This window comes from Lampetra planeri, chromosome 34, assembly GCF_965212315.1.
Source record: "Lampetra planeri chromosome 34, kcLamPlan1.2.h2, whole genome shotgun sequence".
NCBI lineage: Eukaryota > Metazoa > Chordata > Hyperoartia > Petromyzontiformes > Petromyzontidae > Lampetra > Lampetra planeri.
Genome location: NC_136140.1, coordinates 7,574,483 through 7,592,353, shown reverse-complemented (window position 1 = coordinate 7,592,353; position 17,871 = coordinate 7,574,483). Strand labels below are relative to the sequence as shown.

Here is a 17,871-nt window from a genome sequence, read left to right as displayed (position 1 = left end):
TGAGCCATCCCAAATGTATGGCCCAAAGCAGATATACAAAGCATTACAAGTTTTAAAATCACAGTAGTTGTAGAGAAGTTACAGACCCGTGTTTGTTATTTTCAGGTATTTATTGAACAGACCAACAAATGCAGTGACCAAGCAAAAAAGCCCCCTTTCAACGTTCCACTCCCCACCCCCACCAAATTCCTCATGTAATGTGGGTGGCTATGTTACATGAATACACCCGAGCGAGTTCTATATTGACGAGGGCCAGACTTGTGTCCTTTATGATGATGAAAGACGTCTGTACCTCACAACCCTTTGTAAAGGAGAAATTGGTGATTCAAGCATGTAACCATTACCTACCCCTGCGTGTGCTTCTGTACCAGGGATGAGCGGGTGAATTATGAAATTGAATTCGGGAAGCGTTTTGCAATGACCCTTCAGTGTGAACAAGTCCTTTAATCCCCACAAATACAACTTTTAAACGTGGAAAAAAAAACAAAGTTATGCTGTAAATAATGCAAACAATGAAAACAAGTTTAAAAACACAGTTAATAATTTAATTACACATGTACAGTATAATACGTTTCTAGAAAATTATGCTAGTTTCGTTTGCACAATTAACCTGCTTGCTCCAGCAAAACGCCACCTAACGGTGCGTTTATTTCCTCTGCTGCATGCACTTCTCCACAAGTCGATTAAAGCGCAACCTCTTCTCCTTTTCACTCAAAAAGGCATGAAGTGGGGACAATATGAGGTTACATTTTCCAGCCTGGGTCTGGCTGCAGCTCTGCACTTTTCTCTTGAGAATAACAGAAAGTCTGCCACCCATCAATGGTGTGTGAAAGTCCACAGGATGGCCCTCACTCTTGCACGAAAGTGCACCCACAAGACAGGGACCATCAGCGGATTTAGGAGAGTTTGTTAAAACGAGCGCTTCGCTCGGTGCACCTTGCCGGTCGCCTTTGCCGTTATATGGCCGCCGTGAAGGGGAAGGCAACGAGTCAAAAGAGCATTTATCTTCGACGCATGTTACATGCTTTGTGAAGGACTCCGAGCTCAGACTTTCTGCATAATCAAGTTTCTTTTTCACTATAGATTTATCGGCATGTGAATGAACTGAAGCCTCAACAGTTGACTTGTAGAAAGACTTTGTGTCCATGATTACTTTGGTCGATTTTGAATCACTTATGTTATCATTCTCAAAGCTTAACTGGATTGCAATCGATTCAGAAGGCAAGGTAAAGGACTTGTTATCTTCATTTTTTACAACACGCATGGAATCATAATCGCCAGCTTCATCGTCATCCTCAGAACTTGAAATTATGACACGTGGAGGCGAATGTTTTGCAATTGAAGATTTTGGACTGTCAAAGCAAACCCCCTTGGGGATGTGCGTTCTGGAGGTCCGAAAAATCCGCGCTCTCCTTTTCGGCAAACAATTATTACTGCAAGCAGAAACCCCGCCTTCCTGCATGAACCTCTGCACCGACTCCGGAATAATGATCGTTCTACTCTGGCTGCTCTGCGCGGTGCTGAGGAACTCCCTGAAGTATCCCTCGCAACTGGGCCCCTTGTTGATGGGCACGATGGCTCGCGGCTGCAGCCCGGCAACAAATTGGCACAGCTCGCCGTAAGAGGAGTGGTCCGAGTAGGGTACGATGAAAATGGAGTCGCACGGCTGGCGGCCGGCACGGTTGCCTGAGGGCAGCACAGCGATGGTGGGCCACTCGCAGTTCCAGTGTGCCACGCTGCGGCTGTTCAATTGGTGTGCGTCCACGACCCGTAAGCGGCACTCCTCTATGGCCGTCGTGAACACGTTGGGCAGGCCAAGCAGCTGCAGCGTCTCCATGCGTTCTGGACTTACCCCCACCCACCCAAACTCCATTGCCAGCTCTACCAGCAGAGACTCTTTCCCGAGTGAATATATGCCTACACAAAAGAGAATTCAGATCTTGAAGAAGCTCCTAGAACGGACAGTGAAATGTAGGACATTGTGCTGAACAATACACACCAAAGGGCTATACAGAACAACTGTGAAAAGATGAGTAGTAGCATAAAGAAATTAGTGTTTTAAATTATGCCCTTTTTATCGATATACTGTTTTTCATATCCCAAGTTTCTACTGAACATGAGTAGTGTTTTTAACGTGGATGATATACTAAGGTAATGCAATATCCACCCATTGTCATTAAGAAAAAGATAATGTTATACAAAAGTCACTCATTACTGATATAATCGAATAACCATATTTCATAACAAGGGGTTTATACAAAGCACTGGAACTCAATTCCCACCAGATATGAACCAAAAAAGGTGCAGAAATAAACCTAAGTCTCCATGAGGGGTGAATAGTGGCTGTGTGTGTTGCAATTTCATGCATTGAAATAAAAGTTGTTATATGAAGAAAACCAAGTCATACCGATGACAACCTGATGGTCTGGGTGGTTTCGTATTATTATCTTGATCTCTTCTGTGGCATCTTCTCGTGAAGGAAAGTGCCACTTTGAAGGGCAGTATGTGTTATCCAAGTACAGAACATCGATGATAATATTGGTTTGCAGCAGAGGCAGCTTCAGCATCTCTGGAATAAACCTAAAATCACCTGCAAAACGCCAAATTATCATTTAAATCAAGAGAATGAATGCTCAATGTACGAGCAGTTTTTCTTATCTACAGCAAAGGGCCAACATTCCAAATAGAGTCACTAAAGTCTCGCATTTGTAAGTATACAAACCCTCATTAAATTAAACACATTTTGAGTCTATAATTTGAGCACCAACCAGAATCCATCAAATAAAAATTTTAATTCATGAACATAAGAGAACAAGAAAAATATTTTGAGATATTTGTATCATTGTTTAAAAAAAGAGCTTAATGAGTGCTCATGTTTCTAAATTAAATATTTGATACGTGTAGAAGCATAGGTTCACACTTTCCAGACATAGTTGGTATCTGAGGTGTAACGAGGCTTTGATATATCAACGTCGATTGTTAAGCTAAAACGATATGCATTGTATAACATGATAATAGGTTTTTCCTTTTTTCTGGCAACAAAACAGGTGTTAAGATGTTAAAACACCAAACTGAAACCTTTTACAAGGAATCGTGTCTGCATTAACCACAATGCTTGTGGTCAGAATGCAAACAAAAAATATACTCTGATTATATATGCATTGTCTTTTAAACTGATTGGTCCACACCAGAGAGAGCTTTCTTTTGAGCCTCGTCTCAAACGGTGTTAGACCAGAGGACGCCAAAAGGCATCTAACACCTTTTGAGACTCGGTTCCAAAGAAAGTTGTCTCTGGTGTGGACCAATCAGTTTCAAAGACAATGCATTTCTTAACAGAGTATGTTTTTTGTTTGCATTCTGACCACAAGTGTTGTGGTTAATGCAGATATGATTCCTTGTAAAAGGTTTCAGTTTGGTGTTTAAACATCTTAACACCTGTTTTGTTGCCAGAAAAAAGGGGTAAAACCGATTATCATATTTTGGTACTGACAAAGGAGGTCCCATGACATTGTATAACAATTTAAGTGTATCGATTTCAATAGTTGTATGTGATGTGATTCATATGATCACTGTGGTTATTTGTGTCCATTAAATGTAAAAAAAAAATCTTGAATCGAATCACTCATCTTCTTTCGTATGGCTGATGTAGATGCAGAGCAACAACTACAATTTCACGAATTATTACAATTGTTGTCATGCAGTCAATCGTACCTCCACTAGTTGGCACCACCTGAATTTAACCAAGCATGTGGGGTTATATTCTGGAAGCTATTAAAATGTATTTCTTTCAAATCACACACCACACATACCTGTGTACAGAATGTTGCCAAAGTAACCTTGGAACAGAAACATGACGGCACCCGGGCAGTGGTTGGCATCAATGAGTGTCACCGTCATCGTTTCTGTGCCCACTCCATCTAAGGGCACACAGTGGCTCTCTCCCAGCTCCAGCGGGCGAATGAACTTGTCGGCAATCTAAACAGATCGTTTAAACATCGCCGTCACACAATGCTCGATTATCTCTCACACACGTGCAGTGTATGTACAAACACGTGTTATTTTCATGGTGATGTACTGTAATTCATGCTCCTCCTAGAATACACTGCACTGCCATTCTCATCAATTTATTTATTGTATCTTACCTCATCTAACGACTTTTTTTAGGAGGGTCCAACGTTTGGCCACATTAAAGATATTTTTTTTAATGTGGGTAGAAACTGGATGGAGTAACCAGGGAAACCCCATGCTTATAATGGAGAAAATACTCAACCTTCTGCACAGATGGGTTCACAAATCATTTTCTCAACTGCAACCTCATGACCAACACACAGTTCAGCGAGTTTGGGAGATTTTCACAAACCTACACAGCATTATCAATACATGTCACCATGCCAAACTCTATAAATTATGCATTTTTGACGAAATGAATTTCATGCACTCACATTCTATTTTGGAACTCTAATTTTTTTTATTTTAGTCCCAAAATTATAAGACATTGCCTCTAATTATACCAATCATCTGCCCCTGAAAGGCCACTGCCCAAGCTATTTGTTATATATATTTGTTTCGATTTAAAGCTTTCGTGACTGCAGGGATTCATCTTCTTGGTTCTTTCGGTAAAGTCACGTAGAAGGGAAGTAATAAAATAATAAAAAATAAAACATAATAAAACAATTCTCACGACGTTTCGGCCACAACGCAAGCAGCCATCCTCAGGCGAAGAATGAAACACCCCAAGCTTGGAGCGTATATTTAAGCTGGGTTAGAGGGGGGGGAGGTGGGAAGAAGAGCGCCTAAACAAAATAATTTGCATATCAAGAGGAATTCAGCATATGGAAAATGCGTAGGAGGTGGGCGGGTGAGACACTGCTTAACCAATACATACTTCACCTGGAATGGAACCTTCTACAAGCAAATTGAGGGCACCCCAATGGGCTCCCCCTTATCTCCGGTTGTAGCCAACATCTTCATGGAGAAATTTGAGACGGACGCCATCCAGACTGCCACTCTACGCCCGACCTTATGGAAGAGGTACGTAGACGACACTTTTGTCATCTGGCCACATGGCCGGCCTGCTCTAGACCAATTTCTCGACCATATCAATTCCATACACCCAGCCATCAGATTCACCATGGAAGTCGAAAATGATGGCAAGCTACCCTTTTTGGATGTCCTAATCAAAAGGAGACCTGATGGTTCAATGAGCCACTCTGTCTACAGGAAAGCCACCCACACGGATGCTTATCTAAAACCGGATTCCCACCACCATCCATCCCAGAAGAATTCCCTCATCAAGACTCTATATCATAGAGCCCAATGCATCTCCGACCATGAACACATTTCCAGTGAACTCAAACACGTACGCCAAGCTCTTAAGGCTAATGGTTACTCCGACTACACAATCCGCAAAGCCATCACTCCAACCACCAAGAAGGATCCTGTTGAGGAGCCTTTCAAGACCATCACCTTACCCTACATTGCTGGGGTCACAAAAAAGATCTCCAAAATCCTGATTAAACACAAGATCCAGGTCCGATTCAACACAGTACATAAAATCCGTGATCTGGTACCGTCTGTAAAAGATGTGGTTCCAGACATACAGTACCCTGGTGTCTACAAACTAAGTTGCCTCTGTGGTAGCAGTTACATTGGGGAAACCAAACGACATGTCTCGGACCGCATCCGTGAACATAAAGCTGACCTGAAACACTGTAGGACAAACACCTCAGCCGTGGCAGATCACTGTTACAACTCAGTGGGCTCACATGACATTGACTTCTCCAAGACAGAGGTTCTCTGCAAGCCATCTGGCTATCATGAGAGATTCGTACATGAGGCGATCCACATTTACAAACACAGAGACAATTTTAACCGAGAAGATGGATTCTGGCTTAGCAATCACTGGAAGGACGTAATAAACCATTTTGATACACATTAGGGTGGGTAGAATAATACATAGTGTTATATTAAAAATGTATAAGGTATAGGGTGGTTTATAGCAATACAGTATGTAATTTAATGTTGGTTTTGCCTATGGAAGTATATAGTACGGTATAGACGCGTGTGATGTAAGAGAATAAAGTTTAGATGGAAGCATATTATATAATTTTTTACAACGTAGAATTTTTCATGTATTACTTACTGTTAGTAACTCAGCTTATTGTAGAGTATAGTAAGTTTACTGATGATGCTATGTAGTTTATACTTTAGTTTGTCATGCAGTTTATACTGTAGTTTTTTACGTGGTTGTTTAGTAACTACAGCTACATACTATTAACATTCCTTTCCTTTGTTAATGCTCCCCCCCTTCCCCCCCCCCCTTTGATGCTGCTAATCCTGCATAATGCACGGGCATAGTATTGATTTGGAACCCCCCCCGCCCACCTCCTACGCATTTTCCATATGCTGAATTCCTCTTGATATGCAAATTATTTTGTTTAGGCGCTCTTCTTCCCACCTCCCCCCCCTCTAACCCAGCTTAAATATACGCTCCAAGCTTGGGGTGTTTCATTCTTCGCCTGAGGATGGCTGCTTGCGTTGTGGCCGAAACGTCGTGAGAATTGTTTTATTATGTTTTATTTTTATTATTTTATTACTTCCCTTCTACGTGACTTTACCGAAAGAACCAAGAAGATATATATTTGTATTTATACATTAAAAATGGTTTATAATAGGAAAAACATTTTGGGAGGCTGCACCTAAATATTCCTTAATACCATAATCAATGGCGCAGCCAGGATTTTCAGATAGAGGGGGCAACCCCTCCGGCAATGAAAAATGATGAGTTGTTAGTAAGTAAGGACTTGTCCCTTGCTTTTTATTCGACGCGTGTGCGGCGATGGCGCAGCCATCGATCGAGCGTCGAATTCGAACCGTGTGTGATCGGCATCACGCTCGCTGAAGGTATGCCTTCAGGGAAGTCATGTACTGTGTACGCAACTGCGCACAATTCTGAGTCACTTATAACTGCTTTGCTATTACTTATTGCCAATTATGGACTCAAACTATTGTCCTATCATCTCATAGAGTCCCTGGCACGTAATAATATGCTACACAGTGGCAGTTGGGGCTCGCAAAATGCCAATTTATTACTAATAAACCCCGATGATCCGATCGAAATCAGGGATTTCGATCGGATCATTGGGGGGGGGGCGTGCCACCCCCACCCCCCACTGGCTCCGCCAGTGACCAAAATCATCAGCCGCGATTAATCCACTGCTGGATGAAGACCTCAGCAAGCCTTCACCATAGCTCATGGTCCTGTACTGAAAGACCCCAACAAGCACCTGTACGCCAGCCAATTTCATTGCTCCATCTCCACGCTGGGACTTATTCTCCAAAGTGTTCTCTCCATTGGCTGCGAATGCATTGTTAGTCTTAACCAATGACCATCATTCCTTAACCTAACGTTATAAGCTAAACATAAAACAGTCCGTTTGGCTTTCGAACATGACTAATATCAGGTGACCGCCTGGGGCAGATTTAAAAAAAGACGGACCGCCAACTTCTGTGAGCAAGTGAGGCGCGTGCACGTACGTTAAATTTGTGTTTGAGGAGCACGGCGGTGATGGGAGAGCAGTAGATTGGCCGGCTCCAAGTCGGGGTGAGACCACTTGTGTGATCGGCGTGCATATGGCTCAGGAAGAAAATCCTCGCCTCGGGGAACTTGGCCACCCGCCAGAAATCCACAGCCAGTGGCGTGTATGGTATGATCTTGCCATTCATCACTGCAGCCAGAGGGGAAGGCCGGGCAAGGAATTGAGTTTCATGCACCAATATTCGCCTTTGCTAACCGCCATTGTGGCGAGCGTTGTGGAGATGTGACACCACCTAATTGTTGTCACCACCTGCATAAACAAAGGCGTGCAGGCTATTTAAATAATTTAAAACAGGAACAGTTGAAAATATATAACTGCCAAAATCGCTGTCCGTGGTGCTAACGTTAAGAAAAAAACGCCACTTTTTTCAAATTTTCTTGCTGTGTTTTTCACACCTGATGATGATTGCTTGTGTTGCAGTCGAAACGTCGTGAGAATTGTATTGTTTTATATTTTTATTATTTTATTGTTTCCCTTCTACGTGACCTTACCAAAAGAACCAAGAATATGAATCCCTACAGTCACTAAATCTTTAAATCAAAAGATATAACAGTTTTATTCAAAGTACTAAGAATATGTTTACTCTCAATGGAAGCCAACTACAAATCAGGCTATCTTGGTCTCTTGCTTTCTCACCTGGTCTAACAAAACAAACTTGAAACTTGGCCTTCATGGTTTGGTGTTGGCGAATACATAAAGTCATTTCTTTCATGGATAATAATAATTGTTTTTAGTTTAATTCAAATCTCATTGTAAGTGTAACACATAGGCTTTCTATTCTGGCAAATCGCCCGACGCTGGATGTAATTACCAGCGAAACGTCGTGCTCAAGTTGTCGATGTCGTGGATTTACTCTCCAACACACCCGTGGGCTGAAGTAGTAGAGGAGAGCGAGTTAATGCACACGGCGAATGAATGGGATGTGTGTACCTGTGAAGAGCGTCCTGTCTCTACCACTCTGCAGGTAATGTCAGTGATGATGGGTGCATCACTGCCAAATCAAAAACAGTTGTCATGACGTGGGGAGTAAAATGTATTTAAACACATTCCTAGCCCCACCAAATATATTCGGCGTGTATGCACATTTACAACCCTTTGGAAAGCCAGCGCAGGACGAGGGCCTCCTCAAGCCTGCGGATCGTGGTTAGCTTATTTGACCACACCTCACCACGCTCAATATAATCTACTGCAGTAATAAACAATACAACAGGGTGGTCCAGATGTCGTGTGACCCCCATTTAATTATCTAAAACGTAATCTTTTTGAAGGAAGGTTTATTTAAAACAGAGATGAATATGCAAAGGGAGAAACACAATTTGGGGTGAATTAATTGGGGGGGGGGGGGGGTCACAAGACATCTGGACCACCCTGTAAATGTAATCTGGTGTACTAAGTTTATAAGTGAGCTCCTCGACATAACCTACTTTCTGTTCCTCACTTAAAACCCATCTCTTCTCCCAGGCCCATCATGCTTCTCACCTGCCCCCCAGCTGTGAGCAGGTCTAACCCCAACCCCTCCTTAACCTACGTACTGTGCGAAAGTTCAACATACACACAGTACATACATACCTGCTCTCATACCCGTCAACCCATACGGTTTACCCCGTGTTCTTGTACAGGGAAATTGAGTTTTCACGTCCATACGGTGTACAGCCGTTTCAATACGGGCAAAAACTATTGTTTTGTTTGTTTGTGTTTCTTCCTTGTGATGGGACTTTGCAGGATGAACGCTGAGATTTATAAGAGCACGGGGTTATCAATAAGGTCTGAATTGACCTGTAATAAGGTAGGCACTGATAAGGGGTTGACAGGTATTGTGTTCTCCTGTCACCACCACTTTAAAAAAATCCCACCCATTATCTGAACCACCATCATTGTACGTACAATGTGAAAATTGCTGTAAAGCGCCTTGGAATAAGGCGCTAATTATACATCTATACATTCTCTAGAGTATACGACACTAGGGCTCCTAACCCTCCTTAGGGCTTCATCCTCTATATACAAGAAGCGTTTCGTCAAGGCGACCTTACCTCTAACATTAGAGGCGGTTCATTGGCATCGATTCAACCAAGCCCGACTGCTGATGAGACAACCGAAGGTGCAAGCCGGTCAAGTTTGCATGTCCTGTGCTCCACGCCGTCGAAATTATGCACTCACTGATGGGATGTGTAAAAAAATTATATTATTTAAAAAAATGCGGACAGATACATAATTCTAGATTTGAAGCTTTCGTGACTGCAAGGATTCATATTCTTAGGGTTTTCGGTAAAGTCACGTAGGTAAAACATTCAAATTAATAAAAGTAAAATAAAATAAAAATCACGACGTTTCGGAGGCAACACAAGCTTCCGTCTTCAGGTGGAACCGTCACAGCCACGACGTGACTTTACCGAAAAAACGTAAGAATATGACAGATACATAGTCTGCTTATCGATGTCTGTGTTCGAGCAGCTCACACAATAGTCGATATCAAGTTCCTCACGATGGTCCGCGCTCACCAAACAACGCCTTACGCTCTTCACAAAGCGCCTCACCAGTGAGCTCCTCTCTATTAATCTCACCACCACACACATGGAGAAAAGCTTCTCACCCTGTACTCTGGTAGTAAGCAAGCTCACACACACACGGAGTAATATTCTCACTCAACCCGTACCTGTGGTAAGTTCACCCCACCCAGAACTGTGTTCATCTCACCCTACGGTGAGCTCCTCACCCACAACTGCATTAATCTCACCCCTACTAAGTAAGATAACTCATGCCTTTACCGGATTAAGTAAGCTCATCATCTCGCAGTGTGAGTCATTATGTTGAGTCAGCTCACCTGTACGCGTTATGTAGGCTCACCCCAACACAGGGAGTCACTCATCCTCTATTAACAGGATTATGTGTATATATAATGTTAGAATGGTGACGTTTGGGACGATCTAGCCGTGATCGTGCAGCGAAATTAAAACCTCAACTCGCGCGCTTTTCTCTTGACGGAATCACGACCGGGGTGGGGGTCGGAGGTCAAAGATCAAACACGGTCCACGACTCTTAAACAGGAAGTTTTCGAAAAAAAAATATATATTTTGTGTTTATTTTCTATCCGATCGATGATTTATCGTCTGGTTTGGTTGAGAAAATAAAAAATATCTACTAAAATTTTAATCTAAAACGAAAAATTCCGTGGCGAACAATTTATCGCGGAAGTGTTTCGCTTCCGGGTGGTGTCCACACGTGTGGAGGTCACCGCACGCCCAGACCAAGGCCCTCATCGGGTAAAGTCGGGGGATAACGAGACGTTAACTATACGGATAACCATTATTAGCGTTGTTGTTAACGTTGAATTAGAAAATTAAGTTAAATATGCACACCCTAGTTTGTCAAAGTATGCTCACGGCTATACCAAATAAATGAAACTGAAATTCGTGCGCGTTGGCACCAATTGGTATGCGCTCACCGTTCCCACTGTTTGAGCTGCAGGGTAATATTACTTTTTAACGTTGAATAACCTTAAAGGTCTAATTGTGTGCATATTTATTTGCTGCTGCGTTTATGTCTTCGTTTTGTTATTCGAGTGAGCGATGTCAATCTATTGTACTGTGTACCATGCTTCCTCCGCCTTTAGTCAGCATTGACCAGAGTGGTGAAGTATGGTCAAATAACCACCATCACGACCCACACTGCGTGAGGAGGCCCTCATCCAGCAGTGGATTAACAAAGAGGCTGTGTTTGTACAACCCGGGGAGTGTGCAGCTCATCAAGGGGTGGCTCAGTGGTTAGCACACTGCGCAACTGAAACTGCCCCACCTGGGTTCGATTCCATGTCCACTCGGCCTTAAATGAGCAGTGGTATCTGCTGCGGCTTTGTAAGCGTCAGCACTGTGGGGAGACAAAGGTGGCGACGGAACGTGGATCTGTCCACCCTTCGTGCGTGGCCGCATTTAACAGTGTTTCTGTTCCATGGGAACCTCATTTGCCAGTAAAAATATGATAATTGGTTTTTTACCCTTCTATCTGGCAACAAAACTGACACCTTTTTACAAGGAGTCATATTTGCATAGAGTTTTGGCGTCATCTGGTCCAACCCATGTGAGACTAGGCTCTAAGGAAAGCTGTGTGGACCAATCAACTTCAAGGACAGTGCACATTATCAGAGTTATGTTTTTTGCTTGCTTTATGACTGCAGGTATTGTGGTCTATGCAAACATGACTCCTTGTAAAAAGGTGTCAGTTTTGTTGCCAGATAGAAGGGTAAAAAAACAATTATCAGTGTTTCTGCTATTTAAATAAAAAGTTCATTGGATAACCGATTAAGAATGCTGTACAGTAGTAATTCAGATTTTGCATAGAATACTGCATTGAGAATACATTCTCACTAATGCGAACCATATTACAACAAAAACAAGCATGCGAATTTGGAATTCCAAATGTAACCTGCCATGTTGAAATGTAAAGTTGATGCTTTCTCAACCCTCAATGCTTAGAGCAACTGCCTTGCAGTCGAAACCCTTCAGTTGAGTGCTTTGCCGAGTTCTATAATCTTTGGTCCAGATCAGAAATTTGACCTGCCATTATCACTTGAGAAAGCAAACCCTTAGTTTGATTTTTAGATCACACTGATTTACATTGCAAACCAAGTGACACTGAGGATATTTTATTCAACGAACCATAGGCATCTGACTGGTTGCATAAAAACACATTTCGTGATTTAATACTGTATGGCAAACTAAGGCTAAAATGTGTCATGCAACTGGCCACCAAAGAATATGTCCACCAAGTGTTATCGTTAACCTAGGAAAGCCTCACTGGGTTAAGACCTTTCTAGGAAGGTCATGTTATTTGCATTCAGTGAGCAATGATTGATAAGTGTTTCCCAATTAAAGTAACTAATCTGCGAGTAATAAAAAAAAATTGGACCATAATGCCGTCACGAGATCTTTAACACCCACTCTAAAGCCGACTGAATCAGGATGGTCTGTCAGTCGAACCGTGTGCCTCTGCAGCAAGTGGCAAACACTTCCGCAAGAGCCACTGCCCCATGCGTGCCCCATGCGTGCCCTGAGCATGACTCAATGTCCCTCTGTGTCCATGGAGTGCAGACTGGCTGTCAGGACACATGGCGGCGATTCCAACCTTGAGCAACTATGCGCGCCGCATGGCAAGGCTGAGTGCACGCATCTTCGGCGAGGTGGCGCGGCCCACCGACGCACCTTCTATGAAGGTGGTGTCATTGATGAGTGAGAGGCCCATGGCCAAGCAGCCGGACGTGGTCAACTACTATCCAGCGCACCAGGAGTACTCGCAGCTCATGCGTACCCTGCGCTTCCATGGCCTCTACAGGTGGGCAGCTGTCCTTGTCTTAGCTCACGGATGAACCATTTGTTTCACACCTTTGGTCACATTGTTACTAGCAGCAAAATTCGATGGGATGATAGACAATGGTCGAGAGTAACAACCGAGTGGTAGACAACGGAGGGAACATGCCCAAGAGAATCAAAGAGAACATCTACTGTAATATATCGAGTGATTAAATCAGCTTGTGGTCAGGTGCTCGGTGAGTTGTTAGATAGCAGGATGACTTGGACCAATGCGTTGAACAAAATTATACAAACGAGACTAAAAATAGAAACAATGCAAATGTGGTGGTAAAGAGACAAAATCATCTATTGGCAGCCAAAGATTTTACAATTTAGTTTGAAAGTAGGTTAATCATAACATGTCTATTGTTAACACTTTCCTTTGGCTTTCCTTGAGTGATGTTTGTAATGTTTGTAAATCTGTAATGAGTATGTCTGAGACTTGGTTGATGGTCCTATGGTGAAACTTTGTTGTTTCAGAGATGAACACGAGGATTTCAGGGAAGAGATGAAGAGACTCAAGAAACTTCGGGGGAAAGGGAAGCCAAAGAAGGGAGAAGGAAAGCGGGCATTGCAGAAGAAGTGACCAAACGTGTTTCTAAGCACGGTGTTATTTTGTGCCAATAAATTACATTGGCATCTGTGAATTCTCAATGATGTTTTCTTTTTTCCAATGGGTTTGGCAAATGTTGTAGTGTTGTGATATGCCATATATTGTATTTACCTGCTTTTGCTTCAAACTGTAAATACTGTCATAACTGAATAAAATTATAAAAATTATGGTGTCGAATGAACAAATTGTTTCCTGTGAACCGGTACATCAACTGTATACAGTGCTATATAGTGTTTGGTGTTGGCCAAACACAAAGAACTGGAGCAGGGTATAATATTCAGTGTTCCACAAAAGGGTTCAGTCGCAATGCCTTTTGAAAAAGTGAGAAGATTGATCAGTGTAAATACAGCAGGGTAGTGTACCGCAGTTGTACGGTATCCTGTGATGTGTTTTTTGGTGGTACCGCAAGTTGCACTTCTGACATTTCGGTTAATGTGCTGGGAGTTTCTTGAATTAAGTTCAACACGTGTAACGAAACATGCTGTGGTAAATCTGAAATACACACTAAACACATTGGGAAAAATGCTAAATAATTTTTCATTGGATCACGTGAGATTTTTTCTATTGACTAAAAGCTTAATATTTACATTACTGTGCTTTATAACAATAAATGTATAATCCAGCTGTACTAAAATAAACCAAACATTTTTATGTGCCTAAAATAATAAACATTAACTTGATTCACGAAGCAATACGCCATGACAGTCTCTTTCTACAATGGTGACCAAAGAAACGTGCAAGTCATGGATGTTACACGACTTTACTGTCTTTTAAGATCTTCGTCGACATTTCGACCTCGCAAACCAGTTTGAGATGTAACATTCGTCCTCGGGAAAGCGAACACTGCGGTGACATTTTGTAGGGGGCCTCACTAAACCAACCACCCCTTGCAACAATGGTCACGCTGTGTGATGCTGCAATGGCTGTGTGCCCAGTGTGGCCCTGCCAAGCACCCCGTGGTCCATCATTTGCATGCAGCCAGGCACAATAGAAACACTGGGGCAGCCAATGGCGGTCGCCTCTCTGGGTCACCTGCCCTAGGCATCCCCGCATTCCATGCATCGCTCACATCGCAAGCCGTGCCGTTGGCGGGGAGTTCTTTCTCTCTCTCTCTCTGTCTCCTTTTCTTTCCATCCCCCACCATTAATTACGGTCTGCCAACTTTGTGGTTTTGTGGCCAAGGCATCAGCAGCAGTAGCAGGTAAAAGACGTGCTGCTTGTGACTTTTGTCCCCACATCTCAAACTCTGGTGTGTGTGTGTGCGTAAATTTACGTGGTTACTGGTGCCACTTTGGGTGGCAAACGAATTAGTTTGGTGTTCTGACAAAAGGGTCGAGACCACCGGCTCTGGTCCGGTTGGAAGTTTTGAGATCCGAGTCGATGCAATGGGCTGCTTACTGAGCCGTCCTGAAAAGAGGCCAGGAGGGAGACTAATTTGCAGAGTGATGGCGCATACGAGACGATGAGTGAGATAAGGAGAGGTGACAAGGCGAGTTCTCCGGCTACTTTGCTTGCTACACCGTGAGTGACAATTCGCCTTATTTGAATGTTCTAGCCGATGAAGGATGACCGAGACACCACTGGACGTTTTGTCTCAAGCAGTGACGCTACTTACGTCTGGTTGCCACAGAGGTGAGTACACGTTTTGCACAACCACTCACTGTCGTTGATCTGTGACATCGTCATAATCAACCGTGGTCAATCCACTGCTGGATGGAGGTCTTCCTAAGCCATGTTAATGCTCCCCACCTAACACCTGCACACGAGTTGATTTCGTTACTCCGTCTGAACATTGCAACTATACTGACACCTGAGAATACGCTATGCATTTTACGGGCATACACGTTCACGTTAAGGAGCATTTATAACGTCCTGTGTGCACAGAGGATTTGTTTAATTCGGTATAGCGGTTTTGGTTGTCATACCATGAGTTTGCCACCACTAGAGGTCGCTGTAAGACCTAAATAAACAGAGATGCCGTGTGCGATGTCAGTAATGCAGTGTCGTGCAGTTTAACACGACGCATAATTTACATCATAGTCAGACCCAGACATGTTTTTCCTCCAACGTGTGTTGGATATTAACAGTTACACGGGTGATAACTCAACCTGCTTCTGCGAACGAGACAGAAACATGTCCAATACCAGTCTAGAGTGTTGTTTTTTTTGCTTTGCATATTCAAATCCTGTTGGGTAATATTGGTATATATGCTGATGGACTGATAAATTACAGTATGTTTAGGCAGGGTTACTCAACAAAAGATGTTGGTATGCCACATTTTATCGGTGGGTGTAGTCCGTGTCATGGCACGGGTCCCTGCATCGGTGGTACTTCAGGGTAGTCCCTGTCAATACATCTGAAAAATATTGAGAATGAGTCCTCATGACACTTGCCTAACAACAACACGTTGAAGCAAGTTGTGACGTGGCTAGGATCTCGTTTTTTGCCAACTTCTGATCCATTTCAAGAAATGAACCGACAGCGCACAGCTATCACAATACAGGTGTTTTGGGGGGGGATTAAATCGCGTGAATATATGTGGCGTTAAACCCTCCACCACCCGACACAGCCAACTAGTAAGGCTTGTCACGTAAACAGAACGTGCCAATTCGTCACTAGTACAGCACACCGGTGTGTTGGAGAGCCAAGCCACAATATTTACCATCTGAGTACGACGTTTCGCCAGTAATTACATTTACAATCTGAGTACGACGATTCGCCAATGTTGTGGCTTGGCGAAACGTCGTACTCAGATTGTAAATGTTGTGGCTTGGCTCTCCAACACACCGGTGTGCTGTACTAGTAACGAATTGGCCACGTTCTGTTAACGTGACAAACCTTACCAATTGGCTGTGTCGGGTGGTGGCAGGTTTAACGACACATTTATATATTTACGCGATATAACCCAAAAAAAACTTGTATTATGGATGATATTTGTCGCGAACGCCTACGTGTTAAAGCACACAGCTATTTAAAATACACACAAAAATCCCCACGCCCTCCTGGACTGAGCCAGTTTTTCTCTGGCTCAACCCAGTTCTAGCGGTATTGTCAAAAGAACTCTTGTCCAAAAGAAATACCAGATATCGTACTTTTCCGTTTACTTTCGTATCTCGGCTGTTTTTACATTGCAAGGGGGTTGGGGACATGCGTCCATGTGTACATGTACAGCAACTTTGCCAATCCGTTGCTGGATGATGGACCCTCCCTCCACGTTGTGTCGGCCACGTCTTTCATTATTAGCCTTTTCTGGAACATTATTAGAGTTTACATCATTCACGTCCGTCTATATATTGGAAGATATATGCTACATGTAGAAAAGCTACAGTCTATGTAAACAGCAGTAATTTAAATCCGTTTGTCAATCCACTCTTTAATGCTTCCAAGCGTGTGTTTGTCCTCGAAAGCATTTAATTTTGCGATAACTCGATACATCAGATTGTTTTGGTTCTTTCGGTAAAAGAACCACGAGTTTGAATTCCTGCAGTCACGAAAGTTCTAAGTCAAAATTCGATACATCAGGTCCATAATATCAACGCAACTTTATAATGCTAATATTTCATTGATATTGGCCCATCTTTGCGAGCGTCATCGTGGCCCTCCTATGTTACAGACAGACGGACAGACAGACAAAACAGATGGATAGCGCTAATTCATTGATGCTTATGGCTTGAGAGCGTTCCAACAGATGTTGATACGTGATCATTCTTACAATACAACAATGGTGTATTTTTATTTATTTATTGACTTCTTGATGAAATGTTTTGGTTGGAGCAATTCCTAAAATTGGCTCTTAATTGTTCACCAGAGGCTGGAAAAAGGGTTGGGTGGGTGGGACGGGGTATATGGAGGGGCGGGCAGCCAAATCACCTGCCTTAGTGGACTTAGGGCCCTAGGGGCTGCCTCGGGCCACGTCCCACCTCGTGTCTCGGCCGTGCCTTTTGTCACGGCGGGGGCTGGTGGGTTGGGGGTCGTTCTTGCCAGCCAGCTGTCACGGAGAAGCTATTTAATGGATGCACGTCACCACTATTCGTGCACAGGCTGTTGCGTTGTAGACTTTGCGCATTGTATTATTTCGTTGCAGGCAAAAAAACATGGTCACATCATTATCATCATCAAAGTGTGCCATTGTCTTTCTACTGTTGGATTCTTTAATACCTCCCCACGCTGCGGTCGCCATCCCTCGTGTCACTGCGATGTCATAATGCATCTCACATTCCTTGCACACAAGCTGATTTCACTTCATCTCATATATACACATTACGGTAATAGTCTTAGATACGGTAGTTTATGTAAACACATGCACGTACACACGCAT

At 43.2% G+C, this 17,871-nt stretch overlaps 2 protein-coding genes across 12 annotated transcripts; one reads left to right on the top strand and one right to left on the bottom strand.

Moving 5' to 3' along the window:
* Positions 1 to 91: 91 nt before the first annotated feature.
* LOC144730088 (5' exonuclease Apollo-like) lies at positions 92 to 10,609 on the bottom strand. 10 transcript variants are annotated; one of them, XM_078610635.1, is made up of 8 exons: positions 10,420 to 10,608; positions 10,055 to 10,154; positions 9,629 to 9,754; positions 8,410 to 8,470; positions 7,537 to 7,727; positions 3,810 to 3,975; positions 2,408 to 2,590; positions 92 to 1,917 (listed from the first exon to the last, which is right to left on the bottom strand). In XM_078610635.1, exons 5-8 carry the CDS (start codon positions 7,723 to 7,725, stop codon positions 647 to 649), a joined length of 1,809 nt encoding a protein of 602 aa, XP_078466761.1. In that variant the 5' UTR covers positions 7,726 to 7,727; positions 8,410 to 8,470; positions 9,629 to 9,754; positions 10,055 to 10,154; positions 10,420 to 10,608; the 3' UTR covers positions 92 to 646. The 10 variants fall into 10 exon arrangements, with proteins under 10 accessions (XP_078466761.1, XP_078466762.1, XP_078466759.1 ...); XM_078610636.1 differs by having other exon boundaries at positions 10,055 to 10,146; XM_078610633.1 differs by lacking the exon at positions 10,055 to 10,154.
* Positions 10,610 to 10,754: 145 nt separating this feature from the next.
* MRPS33 (mitochondrial ribosomal protein S33) lies at positions 10,755 to 13,720 on the top strand. Of its 2 annotated transcripts, none has more exons than XM_078610646.1 (3): positions 10,755 to 10,858; positions 12,683 to 12,923; positions 13,421 to 13,720. In XM_078610646.1, the coding sequence occupies exons 2-3, from the start codon at positions 12,700 to 12,702 to the stop codon at positions 13,524 to 13,526; spliced, it is 330 nt and encodes a 109-aa protein (XP_078466772.1). In that variant the 5' UTR covers positions 10,755 to 10,858; positions 12,683 to 12,699; the 3' UTR covers positions 13,527 to 13,720. The 2 variants fall into 2 exon arrangements, with proteins under 2 accessions (XP_078466772.1, XP_078466771.1); XM_078610645.1 differs by lacking the exon at positions 10,755 to 10,858 and adding an exon at positions 10,870 to 11,358.
* The last annotated feature ends 4,151 nt before the right edge of the window (positions 13,721 to 17,871 follow it).

Bases quoted from the DNA above. Each gene is read 5' to 3' on its own strand.
- LOC144730088 (XM_078610635.1), bottom strand. From the start codon at position 7,725: ATGAATGGCAAGATCATACCATACACGCCACTGGCTGTGGATTTCTGG. The intron at 3,976-7,536 runs GTACGTGCACGC...CGATCTGTTTAG, and splicing joins TCCTCAAACACAAATTTAAC to ATTGCCGACAAGTTCATTCG. The intron at 1,918-2,407 runs GTATGACTTGGT...TCTTTTGTGTAG, and splicing joins AGACCATCAGGTTGTCATCG to GCATATATTCACTCGGGAAA.
- MRPS33 (XM_078610645.1), top strand. From the start codon at position 11,136: ATGTCTTCGTTTTGTTATTCGAGTGAGCGATGTCAATCTATTGTACTG. The intron at 11,359-12,682 runs GTTAGCACACTG...CATGGAGTGCAG, and splicing joins CATCAAGGGGTGGCTCAGTG to ACTGGCTGTCAGGACACATG. The intron at 12,924-13,420 runs GTGGGCAGCTGT...TTGTTGTTTCAG, and splicing joins CGCTTCCATGGCCTCTACAG to AGATGAACACGAGGATTTCA.